The sequence below is a fragment of the Heterodontus francisci genome, chromosome 16 (genome assembly GCF_036365525.1).
Source record: "Heterodontus francisci isolate sHetFra1 chromosome 16, sHetFra1.hap1, whole genome shotgun sequence".
NCBI classification, from domain to species: Eukaryota; Metazoa; Chordata; class Chondrichthyes; order Heterodontiformes; family Heterodontidae; genus Heterodontus; species Heterodontus francisci.
The window spans coordinates 81,530,109-81,551,882 of NC_090386.1; the positions used below are offsets into that span (position 1 = coordinate 81,530,109).

Here is a 21,774-nt window from a genome sequence, read left to right on the forward strand (position 1 = left end):
ATTATAGTGCTTTCGCTGCATCCTTGGCTTTGATCAACTAACTTGGCATTTTCCTGGTCTAAATTCCTCAGTACCACACTGCAACACATTGTGTTTTTCCATCAAGAACCTCCTCCCTGCCCCAATCATAGATAATATTTTTCTGAAATTTACACAATCAGAAAAAATTGTAATACATTGCATAAATGGTAGATATCCAAAAAATAAAACATATACTTGAAAATAGTGGCTCAGAAATAAAAATTAGGCAATACAAAATAAATTATTTGCTCACATTTGTTAGACAGCTGAGCAAGTCTGACTTTCTCAGATGAAAATGTTTCATCAAGATCAAAGAGGTCCAAGGTCGGTGCTGGTAACTCTCGAAAAGAGGGAGGAAAGACCTGTCATATAACAACAATTAATCCATATATATTCACATACTGCATTACAGTAGGTGTTACCCACACTGATAAAAGTAGAATGGTGCAATTTTGTTTTTATTTTGTAACTGGCAATACTTTATATTTTTGATGTACAAAGTAGGCGGGATCTGCGACAGGCAGGCTCAGGTCAAACATGGGCAAGGAAACCTCCTGCTGATTACCACCTACCGCCCTCCCTCAGCTGATGAATCAGTACTCCTCCATGTTGATCACCACTTGGAGGAAGCACTGAGGGTGGCAAGGGCACAGAATGTACTCTGGGTGGGGGACTTCAATGTCCATCACCAAGAGTGGCTCGGTAGCACCACTACTGACTGAGCTGCCCAAGTCCTAAAGGACATAGCTGCTAGACTGGGTCTGCGGCAGGTGGTGAAGGAAGCAACAAGAGGGAAAAACATACTTGACCTCGTCCTAACCAATATGCCTGTTGCAGATGCAACTGTCCATGACTGTATTGGAGGGGTGACCACCGCACAGTCCTTGTGGAGCCGAAGTCCCATCTTCACATTGAGGATACCCTCCATTGGGTTGTGTGGCACTACCACCGTGCTAAATGGGATAGATTTCGAACAGATGTAGCAATGCACAACTGGGCATCCATGAGGCGCTGTGGGCCATCAGCAGCAGCAGAATTGTCCTCAACCACAAGCTGTAACCTCATGGCCAGGCAGATTCCCCACTCTACTGCTACCATCAAGCCAGGAGACCAACCCTGGTTCAATGAAGAGTGCAGGAGGGCATGCCAGGAGCAGCACCAGGCATACCTCAAAATGAGGTGTCAACCTGGTGAAGCCACAACACAGGACTACTTGCGTGCCAAACTGCATAAGCAGCATGCGATGGACAGAGCTAAGCAATCCCATAACCAACAGATCAGATCTAAGCTCTTCAGTCCTGCCACATCCAGCTGTGAATGGTGGTGGACAATTAAACAACTAACTGGAGGAGGTGGCTCCACAAATATCCCCATCCTCAATGACGGGGGAGCCCAGCACATCAGTGCAAAAGATAAGGCCGAAGAATTTGCAACAATCTTCAGCCAGAAGTGTCGAATTGATGATCCATCTCGGCCTCCTCCTGAAGTCCCCAGCAACACAGATGCCAGACTTCAGCCAATTCAATTCACTCTGCGTGATATTAAGAAACAACTGAAGGCAATGGACGCTGCAAAGGCCCTGACAATATTCCGGGAATAGTACTGAAGACCTGTGCTCCAGAACTTGCGGCACCCCTGGCCAAGCTGTTCCAGTACAGCTACAACACTGGCATCTACTCAGCAATATGGAAAATTGCCCAGGTATGTCCTGTACACATAAAGCAGGACAAGTCCAACCCAGCCAATTACCACCTCAACAGTCTACTCTCAATCATCAGTAAAGTGATGGAAGGTGGCATCGACAGTGCCATCAAGCGGCACTTGCTTAGCAATAACCTGCTCAGTGACGCTCAGTTTGGGTTCCGCCAGGGCCACTCAGCTCCTGACCTCATTACAGCCTTGGTTCAAAGAATAAAGAACAGTACAGCACAGGAACAGGCCATTCGGCCCTCCAAGCCTGCACCGATCTTGATGCCTGTCTAAACTAAAACCTTCTGCACTTCCAGGGAGCGTATCCCTCTATTCCCATCCTATTCATGTATTTGTCAAGATGCCTCTTAAACATCGCTATCGTACCTGCTTCCACCACCTCCCCCGGCAGCAAGTTCCAGGCACTCAGCACCCTCTGTGTAAAGAACTTGCCTCGCACATCCCCTCCAAACTTTGCCCCTCTCACCTTAAACCTATGTGCCCTAGTAACTGACTCTTCCACCCTGGGAAAAAGCTTCTGACTATCCACTCTGTCCATGCCGCTCATAACTTTGTAAACCTCTATCATGTCGCCCCTCCACCTCCGTCGTTCCAGTGAAAACAATTCAAGTTTATCCAACCTCTTCTCACAGCTAATGCCCTCCAGACCAGGCAACATCCTGGTAAACCTCTTCTGTACCCTCTTCAAAGCCTCCACGTCCTTCTGGTAGTGTGGCGACCAGAATTGCACGCAATATTCTAAGTGTGACCTAACTAAGGTTCTCTACAGCTGCAGCATGACTTGCCAATTTTTATACTCTACGCCCCAACCGATGAAGGCAAGCATGCCGTATGCCTTCTTGACTACCTTATCCACCTGCGTTGCCACTTTCAGTGACCTGTGGACCTGTACGCCCAGATCTCTCTGCCTGTTGAATACTCCTAAGGGTTCTGCCATTTACTGCATACTTCCCACCTGCATTACCTCACATTTGTCCGGATAAAACTCCATCTGCCATTTCTCCGCCCAAGTCTCCAACCGATCTATATCCAGCTGTATCCTCTGACAATCCTCATCACTATCCGCAACTCCACCAACCTTTGTGTCATCCACAAACTTACTAATCAGACCAGCTACATTTTCCTCCAAATCATACAAACAGCAAAGGTCCCAGCACTGATCCCTGCGGAACACCACTAGTCGAAGCCCTCCATTCAGAAAAGCACCCTTCCACTGCTACGCTCTGTCTTCTATGACCGAGCCAGTTCTGTATCCATCTTGCCAGCTCACCTCTGATCCTGTGTGACTTCACCTTTTGTACCAGTCTGCCATGAGGGACCTTGTCAAAGGCTTTACTGAAGTACATATGGACAACATCCACTGCCCGTCCTTCATCAATCATCCTCGTCACTTCCTCAAACATGGACAAAAAAGCTGAACTCCAGAGGTGAGGTGAGAGTGACTGCCCTAGACATCAAGGCAGCATTGGACCAAGTATGGCATCAAGGAGCCCCAGCAAAACTGAAGTAATGGGAATCAGGGAGAAAACCCTCCACTGGTTGGAGTCATACCTAGAGCAAATGAAGATGGTTGTGGTTGTTGGAGGTCAATCATCTCAGCTCCAGGACATCACTGTAGGAATTCCTCAGGGTAGTGTCCTAGGCCCAACCATCTTCAGCTGCTTCATCAATGACCTTCCTTCAATCATAAGGTCAGAAATGGGGATGTTCGCCAATGATGGCACAACGTTCAGCACCATTCGCGACTCCTCAGATACTGAAGCAGTCTGTGTAGAAATGCAGCAAGACCTGGACAACATCCAGGCTTGGGCTGATAAGTGGCAAGTAACATTCGCGCCACACAAGTGCCAGACAATGACCAACAAGAGAGAATCTAACCATCTCCCCGTAACATTCAATGGCATTACGATCGCTGAATCCCCCACTATCAACATCCTAGGTGTTACCATTGACCAGAAACTGAACTGGAGTAGCCATATAAATACCTTGACTACAAGAGCAGGTCAGAGGCTAGGAATCCTGAGGCGAGTAACTCGCCTCCTGACTCCCCAAAGCCTGTACGCCATCTACAAGGCACAAGTCAGGAGTGTGATGGAATACTCTCCACTTGCCTGGATGGGTGCACCTCCAACAACACTCAAGAAGCTCAAAACCATCCAGGACAAAGCAGCCCGCTTGATTGGCACCCCATCCATAAACATTCACTCCCTCCACCATAGACGCACAGTGGCAGCAGTGTGTACCATCTACAAGATGCACTGCAGCAATGCTCCAAGGCTCCTTAGACAACATCTTCCAAACCCACAACCTCTAACTAGAGGGACAAGGGCAGCAAATGCATGGGAACACCCACCACCTGCAAGTTCCCGTCCAAGTCACACACCATCCTGACTTGGAACTATAATCGCCATTCCTTCACTGTCGCTGGGTCAAAATCCTGGAACTCCCTTCCTAACAGCAGTGGGTGTACCTACCTCGCATGGACTGCAGCGGTTCAAGAAGGCAGCTCACCACCACCTTCTCGAGGGCAATTAGGGATGGGCAATAAATGCTGGCCTAGCCAGCGACGCCAACATCCCATGAATTAATAAAGGCCTTGCAGTCTCAATACACTGGACTTAACAATACACTTGCTACATTGTCACCATTATAGCCTTATTATCACAAGAGTGCTGGATTACTATCAGTGACAATATTGCCACCAGGACACCTAATACAACAGTACCATAGTAACAGTAAATAATATTTACTTTCTTACGGTCCCAACATTTTCACCCTCACTTCTGTGATAAGACAACCAGGTACAGTTTCTTGCAGATTTAAAAAAAATCACTGAAGGGAATCAGTGAATTACCGTATAAGAGAACATAGCGTAGCAAATAAAGGTTTGATCATTACATTTGTTGATCTTATTTGCATTTGATGATGCTATTATGGCTGCTTCAAATATTTTGTTCTGTAGCCTGAGGAATTCAACTTACAGCTGGCTGCAGCATAGGGAGCGGTGTTTCAAACTGAGGTTGTATTAGTTGGAGTGACTCATGCTTCACATTCAGTTGTTCATATGCCCTGAAAACACACAATGAAAATCTATAAGATTGAAGTGGCGGCTATAGCAGTACAACAAACATAGCTGAATCACTATTTCAAAAACTGTAATCACAAATGTGTTTTAATTATGCACACTTCATTAGGACTCGCATTGAAGCAGTTTATTTACTATTTTCTTTTCATTTGCAAAATAATTTTGTTTTAGTCTTGATTTTCAACTAACAAATTAGGCAAACTTAGTAAATTCAGATACCAAGGAACTTTAAATAGTAGAAATAAATTTAACAGCATGTCAGGAAAGAATCTCATTTTACTAAGGATGCAGCATTTATGCCTATTGAGCTGTAAAGGAAATTGTATTAATTATGCACATTTTATCGCAACATTCAAATACTGTTTAAAATTAGTAAGCAGACTTGTTGCTGTGAAAGTTTTAAGTTTGATATGTAATAATTTCAAACCGAATCGTCATTTTTGCTTTTCCTCATGCCACATACTATTTCCTAGCAGAGAAACAAGCAGACAACTTCATTCAAAGTCTTTGAAAATGTTGCTCCAATCTTAGGAGGATAGGTTGTTTCTCTGTGAACAATCTGGGTTGACATTCCAATGACCCCCATCTGTACAGTATCAGGAATACATCTTGTGGGGAAATATGGACATGTCAAGCCATTCTGTGCTGCAACACATTATAGAGTCATTAAGGCTCAGTAAGGAAACCATTTGGCCCATCGAGTACAAAGGGTACAGAAGAGGTTTACCAGGATGTTGCCTGGTCTGGAGGGCATTAGCTGTGAGGAGAGGTTGGATAAACTCTGATTGTTTTCACTGGAACGACGGAGGTGGAGGGGTGACATGATAGAGGTTTACAAGGTTATGGGCGGCATGGACAAAGTGGATAGTCAGAAGCTTTACCCCAGGGTGGAAGAGTCAGTTACTAGGGCACATAGGTTTAAGTTTAGAGGGGATGTGCAAAGCAAGTTCTTTACACAGAGGGTGGTGAGTGCCTGGAACTTGCTGCCGGGGGAGGTGGTGGAAGTAGGTACGATAGCGACGTTTAAGAGGCATCTTGACAAATACATGAATAGGATGGGAATAGAGGGTCCCGGAAGTGCAGAAGGTTTTAGTTTAGGCAGGCATCAAGATCGGCGCAGGCTTGGAGGGCTGAATGGCCTGTTCCTGTGCTGTACTGTTCTTTGTTCTTTGAGTCTAAGCTGGTTCTCTGTAAAGCAATCTAGTTAGTTCCATTCCCCTGTTCTATTCCTGTGTAGCCCTAAAAGTTTATTCCTTCAAGTACCCATCCAAATTCCTTTTGAAATTATTGATTGAGAGTGGTGAAAGCAGAGTCAGAGGCAACGAGTTTCAGGTCATTACCACTCTCTGCGTAAAAAAAAATTCTTCCTCACATCACCCCTACATCTTTTGCCCAAAACCTTAAATCTGTGTCCCTTACTCATTGTGCCATCAACTAATGGGAACAGTTTTTCCTTGTCCCTTATTTAAGCCTGTCATAATCTTACACACCTCTATCAAATCTTCCCACAATCCCCTTTTCACCAAGAACAACCACAGCTTCTCCAACCTAACCTTGTAGCTAAAATCCCTCATCGCTGGAACCATTCTGGTAAATCTCCTCTGCGCCCTCTCAAGGACCCTCACATTCTTCCTAAAGTGTGGTGACATAAACTGGATGCAATACTCTAGTTGTGGCCCAACCAAAGATTTATAAATGTTCAGCACAACTTCCCTGCTTTTGTACTCAAAATTTCTATTTATAAAGCCCAAGGTCCCATATGCTTTGCTGACCACTCTCTCAATTTGTCCTGCAACCTTCAAAGATCTATGCACATGCGCCCTCAGGTCCCTCAGTCCCTGCATGTTCTTTAGAACTGTGCCATTAAGTCTTTATAGCTTCTCCCCATCCCTTTGACAAAATGCATCACTTCACAATTCTCTGTATTAAATTCCATTTGCCACTTGTCTGACCATTCTGCTAGCTCATCCATGTCCTGCTGCAGTCGATTGGTATCATCCTTATTGTTTGCCACTCCTGGTTTGGTATCATCGGCAAAGTTTGAAACGTTACTCTGTATTCCAATGTCAAAATCATTTGTGTATATAAAGCAGTGGTACTAGCACTGGCCCTTGGGGAACAGCATCCTCCAGTCTGAAAAATAACCAATTACCACAACTCGCTGTTTTCTGCCCTTAAGCCAATATCTTTTATTCACGCTGTCACTGACCCTCTTATTCAGTGAGCCTCAATTTTGTTAAGCAGCCTTTTATGTGATACGTTATCAAACGCTTTCTTAAAATCTAAATAGACAACATCCATTGCATGCCCTTCATCAACCTTCTCTGTTACGTCATCAAAAAATTCAATTAGTCAAGCACAATCTGCCTTTCACAAATCCGTGCTGGCTATCCTTAATTAACTCAAACCTCTCCAAGTGCAGGTTTATGTTTTCCCCTCATTATTGTTTCTAAAACCTGACCCACCAATGATGTTAAATTGACTGGCCTGTAGTTACTAGGACTGTACTTACACCCTTTCTTGAATAAGGGTGTCACATTTGCCAATCTCCAATCTATATTTTTATTCATTCATGGGATGTGGGCGTCGCTGGCCAGGCCAGCATTTATTGCTCATCCCTAATTGCCCTCGAGAAGGTGGTGGTGAGCTGCCTTCTTGAACCGCTGCAGTCCATTTGGGGTAGGTATACCCACAGTGCTGTCAGGAAGGGAGTTCCAGGATTTTGACCCAGCGACAGTGAAGGAACGGCGATATAGTTCCAAGTCAGGATGGTGTGTGACTTGGAGGGGAACTTGAGTTCGGCTCTTTTGTCCATGTTTGAACCAAGGCTGTAATGAGGTCAAGAGGTGAGTAGCCCTGGCTGAACCCAAACTGAGCATCACTGAGCAGGTTATTGCTAAGCAAGTACCGCTTGATGGCACTGTTGATGACACCTTCCATCACTTTACTGATGATTGAGAGTAGGCTGATGGAGCGGTAATTGGCCGGGTTGGACTTGTCCTGCTTTTTGTGTACAGGACATACCTGGGCAATTTTCCACATTGCAGCGTAGATGCCAGTGTTGTAGCTGTACTGGAACAGCTTGGCTAGGGGCGCGGCAAGTTCTGGAGCACAGGTCTTCAGTACTATTGCTGGAATATTGTCAGGGCCCATAGCTTTTGCAGTATCCAGTGCCTTCAGTCGTTTCTTAATATCACGCAGAGTGAATCGAATTGGCTGAAGTCTGGCATCTGTGATGCTGGGGACTTCAGGAGGAGACCGAGATGGATCATCAACTCGGCACTTCTGGCTGAAGATTGTTGCAAATGCTTCAGCCTTATTTTTCGCACTGATGTGCTGGGCTCCCCCATCATTGAGGATGGGGATATTTGTAGAGCCACCTCCTCAAGTTAGTTGTTTAATTGTCCACCACCATTCACGGCTGGATGTGGCAGGACTGCACAGCTTAGATCTGATCCATTGGTCATGGGATCGCTTAGCTCTGTCTATCACATGCTGCTTACGCAGTTTGGCATGCAGATAGTCCTGTGTTGTAGTTTCACCAGGTTGACACCTCATTTTGAGGAATGCCCTCCTGCACTCTTCATTGAACCATCCTCTGGCACTTCCCTGTATCTGGGGAAGACTAGAAGATTACAGTAAGCCCTTCCGCTATCTCCACTCCTACTTTCTTCAGCAACCTTGGATGCAAGCTATCCGGACCAGGGTACTTATCAACTCTAAGCATAGATAGGCTTTCCCATACTTCCTGCCTCTCAATTGTCACCCCATCCATTACCTTTACCACCTCTGCTTCTACTGATATTTTGTCAGCATCCTCTCAGTAAACACCGATACAAAGTACTCTTTCAGTATTCTACCCGTGCCTTGTGCTTCTAAGCATGTATCACCCTCTTACTATCCAATGCACTGAGAAACTGGACTACCACTCAACTAGCTCAATCCAGTTACCTACCTGGAATAAAGTTGCCTGCCCATTCTTTCTGCTATGGAATAGTGCATGGCATGGGGGAAAACAACAAGGAAGGACCTTTTTTTAAAAACTTTTATAATTAATTTGTATTTTAAATTCTACTCTCTCATTTCTCCTTCTCCTTAAAGTTTGTACCTCAAACGTACAATACGTTTCATGTTCAACAAGTTTTTTTATCTGATACTGACGTGATAACTTTTGGAAGAGCCATTGTGTCCAGTTTAAAGACCGACATGTCAAATAGAGTGGTAAAATCTCGTGGATTTTCATCCCCTTCCTGCAGACATACCCTCAGTCTGTCAGACAGTTTAGCTGTATCTGGAAGCATGGTGTAATCTGAAATCTTATAATAAAGTTTTTTTTAAAGCAACAGTACAAGAGTAGCAACACAAAACAAAATAATTTTATGCTTTTCAATCAATTAAACGACACCAATCTTTACACTTTAACAAGTGGTTCTTGACATAGGTATACACTCTGTTCCATGAGCAGATACATTTAAAAGTGTGACACACAGTTCCTTCTAACCCCACCCCACAGAAAACATTTTTTTCAGATTCCATTTTTGTTTCGTGTCCCCCAGGTGTCACAGTGTACAGTGATAATCAACTAGGTTCTGCCTGAGTATAATGTGGTTAACATAGAATTGATGCTGTGCTGTATTGCTGTCCTGATGGCTCAATAAGTTTATCCAGTAAGGATATGAAAAGAGCTTCATAAATGCAAGTTTTTCTTAATTTTTCTATAGCAATGAGGCTTATGGATTTTCAGGACAACTATTTTCTCACACTGTATTAAGTGCATAGTTATCTAGTTATAAAAAAAAGGAATGCAGCATTTCTCACTATTTACTCCAAATAACTAGTTTACCTCCGGATCCTCTGCATCGATTTGGTTCAACTGGATTTCATTTGTAGTCAGCCATTGAAAAACAACGTCCTGAGACAAAAGAAACCAGAGGTGGAGGGTCAGCAAAGCACAGAATTAAGTTTCAGAAATTATCTATAGAGTCCAAGCTTGGTCATAGACTTTTTTTCTGAATGCATCTGATCAACAGCTTTCAAAGACTTGCAAGCACTGGCGGATAGATCACTTACGCCATCAGCATGTTGTGCAGCAGTAAAGAAGGCAAATAAGATAGCAGGAATATAACACATATCCCAAAAAGTGATTGAGTTTGTACAAAATGCCGGTGCAGCCCCACTTGAAGTATTTTACGACAATCATCCTACTATAACAAAGACATCCAGGCACTGGTGAGAGTGCAGTGAAAGGCAAATGAATTGATATCTGGGATTAGGTAGCTGAATTATGAGGAGGGGTTGCAGAAGCTGGGAATATTTACATTGGAGAAAGTCGTCTCAGGCAATCAAGATTCTACAAGATAAACACAAACACGCTGAACACAAATAATCCTATAAGGGGACACAGCCTTAAACTTAAAATAGGGAGAGTAAAAAGACAGCTTAGACTTAACTACTTTATGCAGTGAAGTGAATTATGGAATGGATCGCCAAGGGAGGCAGTGCTGCTGACTGTATCAGCAAATTCAAGAGAGCTGAACAAGGCCCTGGTGAAAAATCTGATAGAAGAGGTACAACAGATGCTGAGATATATATCTTCTGGACAGGGGGACTGGCCAGATAGACTGCGTTGCTGGCAACAACAACCTGTGTTCAGATAACTCTTTTTTTAACTGCTAGAACAGCAGTTTAAAAAAAGATGCACTTTTGTTTAAAACTGACAACTTTATACTAATTAAAATACATTATTTTAATACAATAATACTATTCCTGACATCCAACTAGCTTATGTAAAATTATTTATTATAGCATTACATGAGCTGAAAAATTGCAACTTCAGGGAGCCAGGAACACTCTGGGGAAGCCAATGATCTAAGCTGTTAAAACAAGTACTGAATCAGTAACACAGATGCAAAGAGGTATCCCGTGCAATACCAGGTGGAGGAAATTCAACTGTAAACTGAAGAAGTCATATACTAAACTTAGTCTAAAGAATAATGATCTTATGTTTACAACTGATGACTTATGTATAGATTAACTCAGATGAAACTGTGGGAACTCATTCAATTCCTCATTAAGAAGGAAATCGAAGGATTTGGCCTTTGGAATAAGAAAAAGAAGCACGAGTTGTTTTCCAAGTGTGCCTTACATGCAGGTAGCCTTGCCTGCTACCTGGAGTATACTTTTTATTCTTTCATGGGATGCGGGCATCGCTGGCAAGGCCAGCATTTGTTACCCATCCCTAATTGCCATTCACAACTGAGTGGCTTGCTAGGCCATTTCAGAGAGTAGTCACATGTTGCCCAGACGAGGTAAGGATGGCAGATTTCCATCAGTGAACCAGGTGGGCTTTTACGACAATCGATGATAGTTTCATGGCACTATTACTGAGACCAGCCTTCAATTCCAGATTTTTTTTTAATTAATTGAATTTAAATTCCACCAGCTGCCATGAAGGGATTTGAACCTGTTCTCCCCACCACCCCCCCGCCACACACACACGCCTCTGGATTTCTAGTTCAGTGATATTACCACTACGCCACCGTCTCCCTGTATCAGAATGTCACAAGTGTGCTGCCCATAATTTTCCATCCATTACAATTAATAGACAGAGCATGAAAGGCAGTGCACCTGCAATTTCTCAATATGTGGGGGGGGGGGGGGCAGTTATGCCCCAACAAGCTGTACATACTGAGATAATTAGCCCTACGGTCTCAGATTAGTTCTCGAAATAGGACCTAGGTGAGCTTTTCATTCCTATATTATTTTTGTAAGGAATGTGAGACAGTTACTGAATTGCAGCTATTATACTCTGTTGGATTCTTGTTAAATTACGATCTTCAACTGCAGAGAAACAAACAAGAAGTATCGCGGAAAGTAAATCTCACTAAATCTGAGAAGGGAGGTGTTTAACAAATAATACAAAATTACAAAGTTATTAAGCATTTTCTCAAACTAAATTAGGCAACCATCTTACACATAGGTTTTGTTGAAAATAAATCCAAACAAGTGTACAATACACTCATTCTTCATTCACTAAACAATTCTGAATATTACTGTCAGTTGGTTTCCACTTTTATCTTTATCGTTCTTTCTACACCCCTGGAGTAAAACTAAACATTTTAAATCACAGAGAAAAAAAGAGAAATGATGTGCACAATAACCATTTATCAATTAAATAATTTAAAAAATTGTCCCGAAACAACATACCATGATTTTGCCATTTTCTTCTTTGTCAAGATACTGGTCACTGATCATGTGACAAGATCCCAGCACAGCCAACTTTCCACCCTGGAGCTGTTGACAATTATTATTATTATTAGGACAATTTATAGTCTCAGTTCAATATTCTGATATGATAAGCTTTTAAGGTTTCATTCTACATGCCTCTCTTCTTAGTATGAATATATTTCAAGTATTTCCCCTAAAATTATTTGGCATTTTTCCTGACAGGAAGGGCAAGAAAATATCTCAATATGCATCAGCTGATACCTAAACCACCTCTCTAATCCACAAGAAAGTTTACCGTCATCAATCCAAGATGGCATTTGTAAACAAAAGTGACACTTTCCTATTATCCACTGGTCAATAATTGGCTTTTTCTGAAAACTAAAACATCTATTATTTTTATTTTATATATTATTTTTTATACTTTTACGGGATGGATGTTTGGTAAGGCCAGCCATCCATTGCCCATCTTCAATTGCTTCTGAGGTGGTGGTGAGCTGCCTTCTTGAAATCACTCAGTCCGTGGTGTTGGTACACCCACAGTGCTGTTAGCAAGGGAGTTCCCAGTAACAGTGAAGGAACAGCAATATAGTTCCAAGTCAGGATGGTGTGCGGCTTGGATGAGAACTTGAAGGTGGTGGTGTTCCCATGCGACTGCTGCCCTTGTCCCTTGTCCTTCTAGGTGGTAGATGTTGCTGGTTTGGAACGTGCTGTTGAAGGAGACTTGGCGAGTTGCTGCAGTGCATCTTGTAGATGGTAAACATTGCTGCCACTGTGCCATGGATGGGATGCTGATCAAGCCAGCAGCTTTGTCCTGGATGGTGTCGAGCTCCTTGTATTTTTGGAACTGCACTCATCTAGGCAAGTGGAGAGTATTCCGTCACACTCCTTACTTGTGCCTCATAGATAGCAGAAAGGCTTTGGGGAGTCAGGTGATGAGTTGCTCGCTGCAGAATTCCCAGTCTCTGACTTGCTCTCGCAGCAACAGTATTTATATGGCCAGTCCAGTTAAGTTTCTGATCAATGATAACCTCCAGAATGTTTTTGGTGGGAGATTCAGTGATGGTAATGCCATTGAACGTCAAGGGTAGGTGGGAAATTCAGTGATGGTAATGCCATCTAATGGTTAGATAATCTCTTGTTAGAGATAGTCATTGCCTGGCACTTGTGTGGCATGAACATTACTTGCCACTTATCAGCCCAAACCTGAATATTGTCCTGCTCTTGCTGCAAGCGGGCATGGACTGCTTCAGTATTTGAGGAGTCCCAAGTGGTATTGAACCATTATCCCTATAATCTGGCTATTTGCAAAGGAATGCCTTGGTTCTTACAGAAAACAACATTAAGCTGCTACCTACTTATCTGAAGCCCAAAAGGGTACGTGCAGGGTTCTCAACTCTCCGGAACCGAAGATCGTGTGCATCTGTTATTGTTAATAAGGTACTTTGGTGACGAAGTACATAAAATATCTATTTAAAAAATTGGTAGAAACTCAGAGGCAGCAAGATTTCGTTTCCAGGAAATGTTGCCTTCTGCTTTATTTCAAAATGTTTATTTTGAAACTAGCAAATTGCCCATGGCATTTCCCACCCACAGTAAACAACAAATAAAAATTTGTTTAAAAAAAAAGATGGTGGTAGAGTTGGGAGAGACTTCAGAAACTTGCTCCACAGAGCAACCTGGTTGCCAGAGCTTGTACTTAATGGCCTTGATTTTGCAGTTAGTGGTAAATGAACAGTGCTAGCCATTCATTATACTTGCAATTACGCACAGACTTTCTGTGGGTTTCTGCACTAGAACCAGCAGTTAGAAATCAAAAATAGCTCAGCACATTCTACAGGGGATCTGGGACATATGTGAACATGGAAAGCAACTGTGTATCCCCTTAACCAATCAGATTGAAGAATCCTTACTGAGACACGCAGAGTATAAACCAGAAAGTGCTAATTAGAATATTTAATTCAATGCCAAATTATGTACAGAAAGGAAAATAAGGATTGCAGAGATAAAGGAGACTGAAAGAAAACGTTAAAAGTAATATTTTAAAATCTCCAACAATTAAAATTTGAAGGAATGAGCTTCTTCACTTGGAAAAGTTAATTTCCAGTATCAGTGGAAGTGGTTGGCAATAATTAAGAGTTATCAAGCTGTCAAAAATTAATGTATACTTGAATGGAGAAGCCCTAACTTTTTCTGGTGTTTAGTGGGTATCTAGTGGTTGAATACTGCAACTTTTCACTGTGCTAAGTCTCTCAGCGAGGTACTGGTGTTGTGCTGTTTCTGGAGGTGTAGGACAACTCAGATAGCAACTTCTCGATTTCCATGTTTAACTGCGCATGCATGGATGCCGGACCGGTTTGGTTGTTAATAAAGGAGAGTATTGATAGCAAAATCTGGATCACTAAATTGACAGTTGGCATAACAAAATTGAAAGGTAAATGTTGACGTAGAGGCCGTACAAAAAATTGTGACAATAGTAAGTTTTGCGAACAGGAAGAGCAAACCCTACACAGAATTTTAATAATGTATAGATATAATTAAATGATTTTGCAATTCTTTAAAAGAAGTTTGTAAAGTAAATGGAGATATTTTATGTTCTGACGCTAATTATCAATTATTACATGTCTTACATATTACCCTTGAAATTATTTTGAGACGAAGTAGCTACTGTAAGGTTTTCATTCATCATTAATGCTTTAAATGCTAAAACAGGGGAACAGGTCCAGCTTCAAAGGCTTAGGATCCTCTAGAAGAGCTATTCTGTGGTTTTCTTCTGACTGCAATAATCAAAGACCAAAAGAAAGGGCTATTATTCTGGATGTGGGGATGGTGATCACTCCTGGTTATGCACGTCACTGAACAATTATGAAATTTATATGCAAGGTGTAGCAGTGTAAGTTAGTAAGCTGGAAAAAGAAAATAGTAATGTTATTGAAGAAAGTCATATTTGATTTAAGCAGTGTTCTTGAACATCTGCTTCTACCCGACTTCTCCGATTTACACACTCAGCTATTTAGATTCTGGATTAGTTTGTTCCCTACTCCCTGCACTTCATCACCTACAGCATATTTCCAGTCACTCTGACCCAATTTTCTAGAACTCATTTGTAAAAGTACTTTTCTTTGTGACCTTACTTCTTGCCTTTCAAAGTCACTTAAAATACATATCTCCCACCGTGTCTTTAATCTCCCCTTGCTTAAATCTCTCCTATGTCGGCTTGGTGTCCAGCTCTCTGCCTTGCAACGACTTCCGAGACATTAGTTAAAGGAGCAGCTGTTACCATCATTTATCACTGCTAAGCAGAACATACAAGTTACACAAAGGCAGATGATCAAATAGAAATAAAATGCTGCAAGTATTTGGTTTGCTCAGTTTTACAAATTGCTGCAATTTTTTTCAATATTTTACAATTGAATGGAAAGCCACCACCAGTCAATGTGATACTTGAAATCTGACAAACTTACAAAGACAATGTACAAGTATTTAAGATGAAAATAGATGCACCCAAAAAAATACAAGCAGAGCTTTGTTAGAAAGGTTTTTGTCCCAGCTGCATTATAAACACTGATAACGGCTTAGGAAAAATAGCTTTCCCAGTAATTTCAAAGAGGTAAGCATAAGCAATCGATAGGTTGTAGGTAGCTCAATAGATAGTGCAACATTGCTAGTTGATTGATTAGCACCAATGATCTCACTTCAACATAGTGCTTTTCTACTGCTTTCTTAGAAATGGGCAGAGTAGTTAAAGCTGCAAAACCTTTATATATACTACTTCATCTCCCATAGCACATGAGGAATCAAGACAAGTGTAGTCTTGAAGTGAAGTGGAGCTAGAGGGTGGAAGGCAACTGGACCAGGATGTGCAGATAGGACTCATCCTGTAGTCATATATTTGGTCCTTATTTTTGTAAAATACTTTGATTTTGTATTACTTATAGTTAAATATCAAAACGGTCACAATTTGGGAAGCAGAATAGAGCTGGTTGGAGCATAGACGTTTCTCTGGGGTACAGGCTAAGGAACTGAGATGGATAATTGAGGCACTACCACTGACAGAAAAGCAAAATACTGCAGATGCTGGAAATCTGAAATAAAAACAAAGTGCTGGAAATACTCAGCAGGTCAGACAACATCTGTGGAGAGAGAAGCAGAATTAACGTTTCAGGTCTGTAACCTTTCATCAGAACTGGCAAAGGTTAGAAAAATATTAGGTTAAAAGCAAGTCTGGGGTGGGGGGGGGGGGGAAAGAGAACAAAAGGGAAGGCGTGTCATAGGGCAGAGAGCAGGAGAGATAAAATAACAAAGGTGTCATGGGACAAAGGCAAAGAGAGTGTTAACGGTTACAGTGAAAGACAAAGCATTAGTCTAGAGAGTGTTAATGGCAGAATAACGTCCAGAAGCACAACATGAAAAACAGGCATATGGGTAAAAAAATAAAACAAAATAAATAAAAAGGCCAGTTATGCTCTGAAATTGTTGAACTCAATGTTGAGTCCGCAAGGCTGTAGAGTGCCTAATCGAAAGACCAGGTGCTGCTCTTAGAGCTTGCGTTGATGTTCACTGGAACAGCGCTACAGGCCAAGGACAGAAATGTGGGCATGAGAGCAGGGTGGTGTGTTGAAATGGCAAGCAACTGGAAGCTCTGGGTCATGCTTTCGGACTGAGTGGAGATGTTCCGCAAAGCGGTCACCTAATCTACGCATGGACTCCTCGGTGTAGGGGCGACCACACTGTGAGCAGCGTAAACAATATACTAAATTGAAGGAAGTACAAGTAAATTACTGCTTCACCTGGATGATAAGTAAGGTCTTGTAGACCGAACTGCGCATTGATGCACGGGTTTAAATATATAGCAGTTATATTATTTGAAACAGTACCTTGGAACAGTAGAATGCCAGAATTGGCCTGTTGAGAGGAAAGCACACAGAACCTGTCGATAGCACTGCAATGGCTGGCTTCATTACACTCAGTGTGGCACCAAATGGATAAACAAACGTTAGGGCTCTGCAGCACATAACAGTGAGGTTATTAAAAGTACAAGAAGATAGCCATCTTGTCCATAAACTATTTTTCATAACCAAATAATAAAGATGTTTTCCAGAAATCCATTAAGTCCTACATTTTCAAACAATGGGAATCCCCCCATTATCGATGAGTATCATGTTATAATTTTGTTTAAATCTGAATAATTGTGCATTTGATACATAATTACCCATTTCCACTGCCAAAAATGTATCTTTAAAAAAAAACTCTATCCCATTTCACATTTTTTTCTCTGCACTGAACTAATATGGAATCGGAAATCATCAACTCATATCTTACTACTTTATGGCACAGTACAGTAGAGCACTGATGTATTTCGCTGCTAAAAATGCTATTGTAATTGTACACAGAGTAGCTGTACAAGTAAGTGGTAGAATGAATAAAAGATCAATTTTGGAGACAGCTAAATTATTGCACTGATGGTTTATCATGTAATTAATACTCCTTAATTATATGTGTTTTGATTTTTATTACTGTTTCAATAATAAAGAAAACAGCATTAATCAGGGAATGTTAGCTTTTGAATTTCAGTAAATCAGTCTGTAGCATTCTATGCTGCTCAATGCATTAGTTTGTTTACAAAGCAACTGGACACACTTAAGACAACAAGGTTAATACATAAATGCAAATTCTTTTGTCTTTATTCTCAATGTAGGTACCACTGTGTGCATTTTGTTGAACTGTAGTTTGGCTTATTAAAATGTCTCTTTGCAATACTTTTAAGTGGTCAATTTATGTATTCAAATCATAAGTGATTATCAAGCATAAGTACCACATAAACAGAGTAGGTAGATGATTACAATTCTGTGGGACAGAAACCAGGCTTCTGTTTAATGACTTTTGAAAAACCTACTGCAAGTTGTTGCCATTGTTGTCTTCATCCATTATGCCTGGCACAGATTTCCCAGCAGCTCGACTAATTTCTCTGTGAACAACAATTAATTTTCCATAATCTCATTTGAAGGAAAAGCACCTTTACCATAGCAACCTCTAAAGCAATTCATTCCACTTATAATCAACATACACAAGATCAAATCCCACTTAAGATACATTTCAGGAAAAAATTGTGATCCACAACTAAACCTCACCTTCCTCCTTGCTATCCTATACAATTATAACCTTTGGGATTCTGATTGCAGGATTAGATGAAGCTCTGCATCAAGTGTTATAAATTGTGGCAGTAAAATTCTCCCCAAATCCTACATTATTATTTGCAAGAGAAAGTTACTGAAAAGGCTAACCAAAGTGAAACTCTTCCTGATTAAGAAATTAGCGCAACAAACTTTTTCATTTGGGAGTAGGACCATTTGTCAACCTGGTCCATTTTTCAGGCTGCAGTAATTTTAACATTGGGACTTCAAAGAAAATGAAACAGAACAGGAAAGCAATGTGCATTCTCAAATGAGGGAAGCAATTTTCCAAAATTTAAGACTCAATGGAAAAGTGGCACCCCAGTTGTAATCATTAACTACTGTATATTTACTGTTCAGCAAAATAGCCCAGTTTTATTGCCTCCACACTTTGCGTTATTGTTCGTGCCTGAAAGTAAGTCAGCAAGTAAGTCCAATCATGATTAGAAAGCAATTACCATGGTGAAAAACATAGGCTGGCCAACACAGCATGGTCTCAACACAAGCTTAGTAGCAACTGAGATGAGGAAAATTAATAAAACTGAAAGTACTTCCTTTCCCCCTCAAAAGCTAGGTACATAGATATCAAAAAATGAATGGAAAAAAGAGCCAGAAGCATGCTCCGTTCTCAAAAATTAATAGGAAAAATCAGAATGCATTTTCTATAATTACCAACTGAGTCATTGGAATATTATTTTGCCCTGTTCCCCTCAAATAATTTATTAACTAAAGATGTAAAGTATCTCCAAGTACTTTTCAAGTAGCATCACACAGAATGAAAATAATTAGATGAAGCTGTAGGTTAATCTTAAGGTTACCTGTTCAAAATCCCATTCGATATTAATGCTTCTTTAGGATGGAAATATTTGTAGTACATATTTCTCACTACAGCATCTTGAGGACAAAAATATTTAAAATGATGATTTAAACCCTTATACAGAAAGATACAAATGAACAAACAGAATTTAAAAGAAAGTTTACAATGCTCACCATTATTTACCATAATTCCATACTCCTCTAACAAAAAGTTAATATTTGTGTCATATTTAGATTCTCCACCTTCCCCCAGCATGACAAGAATACGCCCTCCAGTTTCCAGGTACTTTTTCAATATTTCAAGCTGAAAAAAAAGAAAAAATTACAATGATCAATTCTGAATTCAATAAATAAAGAGTATTCTTCAAAATAAAACTTGGTCTCAATTTACAGCCTGAAAATAAGGCTCATAATGATTATATAGCAAGTACAGTAACATACAGAAATGACTAGCCTGCAGTTTAAAAAAACTGTTTGCCAGCTTAAACTGAAAATCTACTATATATCTTATTAAAATACATGGGCCTGAAATGCCTTTTTAATGAAAAATACTAGAAATCTTGTTTTACCCCATAATTAATTACTTACTTTTCAACAATTCAACAGTTTGCCTACATCACATTGGCTACTACACTTCAACAATATATCATTGACTTTAAAGTGCTTGGCATGCTTTGAGGATGTAAAAGGGAGCTATATTAATGCAAGCTCTTTCTTTACTAACAAATTCATGAAAACATGCAGATCTGCAAGGTACAATTTCTAACTAAGCAATTTCATTAGTGGGATATCAGTTACAGAGAAAAAAAATCATTACCAACTTTTCAGAAATTTCAGTTCAGTGTTTATTAGGAGGCAATTTATCAGAAACCTACATATGTTTGATGCGTTTGCACTGGAAAGTCTTTACTAGCCTATCAGATCACTCACATTCTCAGTCACTGACCTTAAATGTACTGCATCAGTGATAATCTTATAGTCCTTGTTTACTGGAATCCCAGAAGCATTTCAAATTAATAGTAAAGCAGTGAAAGCCCAACTGAGGATCTTATTCATTGAATTTGTTTGAGTGTCCAGAAAATTAGCCTGTATTTCTTTATTTTAACTTTATGGTGGAATACTGAAGCACTTAGCCAGCAAAATCAACTACAAACATGAACAGATCACAAATTTTCTTGTATAAAACTTTTTTGTTAATATCTCCACAGCATAATTTCATGGTGATAATAATTTACACTAACATATGTCTTTCTACAGCACGCCCTGGGTTGGATTTTACCAAGCCCTTGACGTCGTGATCCATGGCGGCAGGGGGGGTCTGAAGATGGCTCAGGATGAGGCCCACCATGGACCTCGACGCCAGCAGTGCCTGGCCCGATCCTCCCAGAAGTGGCGAGGCTCTGTGGTGGACATTCCCCGCTGCTGGGCAATGCAACAATTTAAATATGCAAATCAATAAAATTGATCAATTTAAATACACTTAACTTCAATATTGAGGGCCCGCCGCGATATACAGCGCAGCAGCTGGCACTCCCTGTGCTTTCAGATCCCCAACCAGGGAAATGCGGTGCCACACTGGTGGAGAGCGGGGAGGAGGTAAGTTTGTCAGTGCGAGAGGGGGTCAAATACACGTAAGGGGTGTAGGGAATGTTGGGAAGGGTGGAACCTTAAACTTTGTGCAGTTTGGAGTTGGGGGGCAGGGGTGGAGGGGGAGAGGTCAGATGTAAAAGGTGTGTTTTGGTGGGGGGGGGGGCAAATAGTTATTGTAATTGTTATTGGGGGGGGGGGATGGGAAAAGGCCATAAGAAATTTATTTATTTAATTTTGGGGGATCTTTCTTGAAAACATTAAATATGCTGGCAGGGCTGGCTGTCCTTAAAAATGGCATCAGCACCTGTAGGCAGGCAGCTGACGCCATTGCCAGGGATGGACAGGCCGTCCCCTCCATGTGATTGCGGGGCGGGCTGCCCTGGCTATTTGAATGAGACACCGCGCTTAAGACTGTGGCGTCTCTTTGGTGTCCAGCCACATTTTGAGCTCGCCAGAGCTCTTAAACTCCAGCCCCCTATGTGCAGACACACATACAAGGCACTTTACATAGTCAATAGAAAGGAAATAATTTGTAAGTACTGTATTATGACAATGATATATACACAGAGACATGCATGTATTATTAAAGTTCAGCACAGTTCCCAAACTATTATTAATACAACTGAACACACATTTGTATGTTATTAACTACTGGTTTATGGAAGTTTATGGAAAAATTATTTGGGGCGGCACAGTGGCGCAGTGGTTAGCACCGCAGCCTCACAGCTCCAGGGACCCGGGTTCAATTCTGGGTGCTGCCTGTGTGGAGTTTGCAAGTTCTCCCTGTGTCTGCGTGGGTTTCCTCCGGGTGCTCCGGTTTCCTCCCACATGCCAAAGACTTGCAGGTTGATAGGTTAATTGGCCATTATAAATTGCCCCTAGTATAGGTAGGTGATAGGGAAATATAGGGACAGGTGGGGATGTGGTAGGAATATGGGATTAGTGTAGGATTAGTAGAAATGGGTGGTTGATGGTCGGCACAGACTCGGTGGGCCGAAGGGCCTGTTTCAGTGCTGTATCTCTAAACTAAACATAAACTAAACTAAAAAAAAAGAAACTGCAATACAAGCCATGGTAAACAGAAAAGGAAATAAACGTTGCTACAATTCTTCAAAAAAAATTGTTACAGTGGAATTTTCAAATCTAAAAGGGGCT

The 21,774-nt window shown here is 41.3% G+C and overlaps 1 protein-coding gene across 1 annotated transcript in view; it reads right to left on the reverse strand.

Moving 5' to 3' along the window:
• The window catches only part of ift52 (intraflagellar transport 52 homolog (Chlamydomonas)), a 42,294-nt gene that overhangs the window by 6,372 nt on the left and 14,148 nt on the right, over positions 1-21,774 (reverse strand). Inside the window, exons 4-12 of the mRNA XM_068048840.1 lie at positions 19,204-19,333; positions 19,032-19,107; positions 17,937-18,008; positions 16,918-17,044; positions 12,023-12,109; positions 9,660-9,728; positions 8,978-9,132; positions 4,713-4,800; positions 275-383 (exon numbers count right to left, since the gene is read on the reverse strand). Coding sequence (XP_067904941.1) covers positions 275-383; positions 4,713-4,800; positions 8,978-9,132; positions 9,660-9,728; positions 12,023-12,109; positions 16,918-17,044; positions 17,937-18,008; positions 19,032-19,107; positions 19,204-19,333 — 913 coding nt within the window. The remainder of the gene's footprint in view (positions 1-274; positions 384-4,712; positions 4,801-8,977; positions 9,133-9,659; positions 9,729-12,022; positions 12,110-16,917; positions 17,045-17,936; positions 18,009-19,031; positions 19,108-19,203; positions 19,334-21,774) is intronic.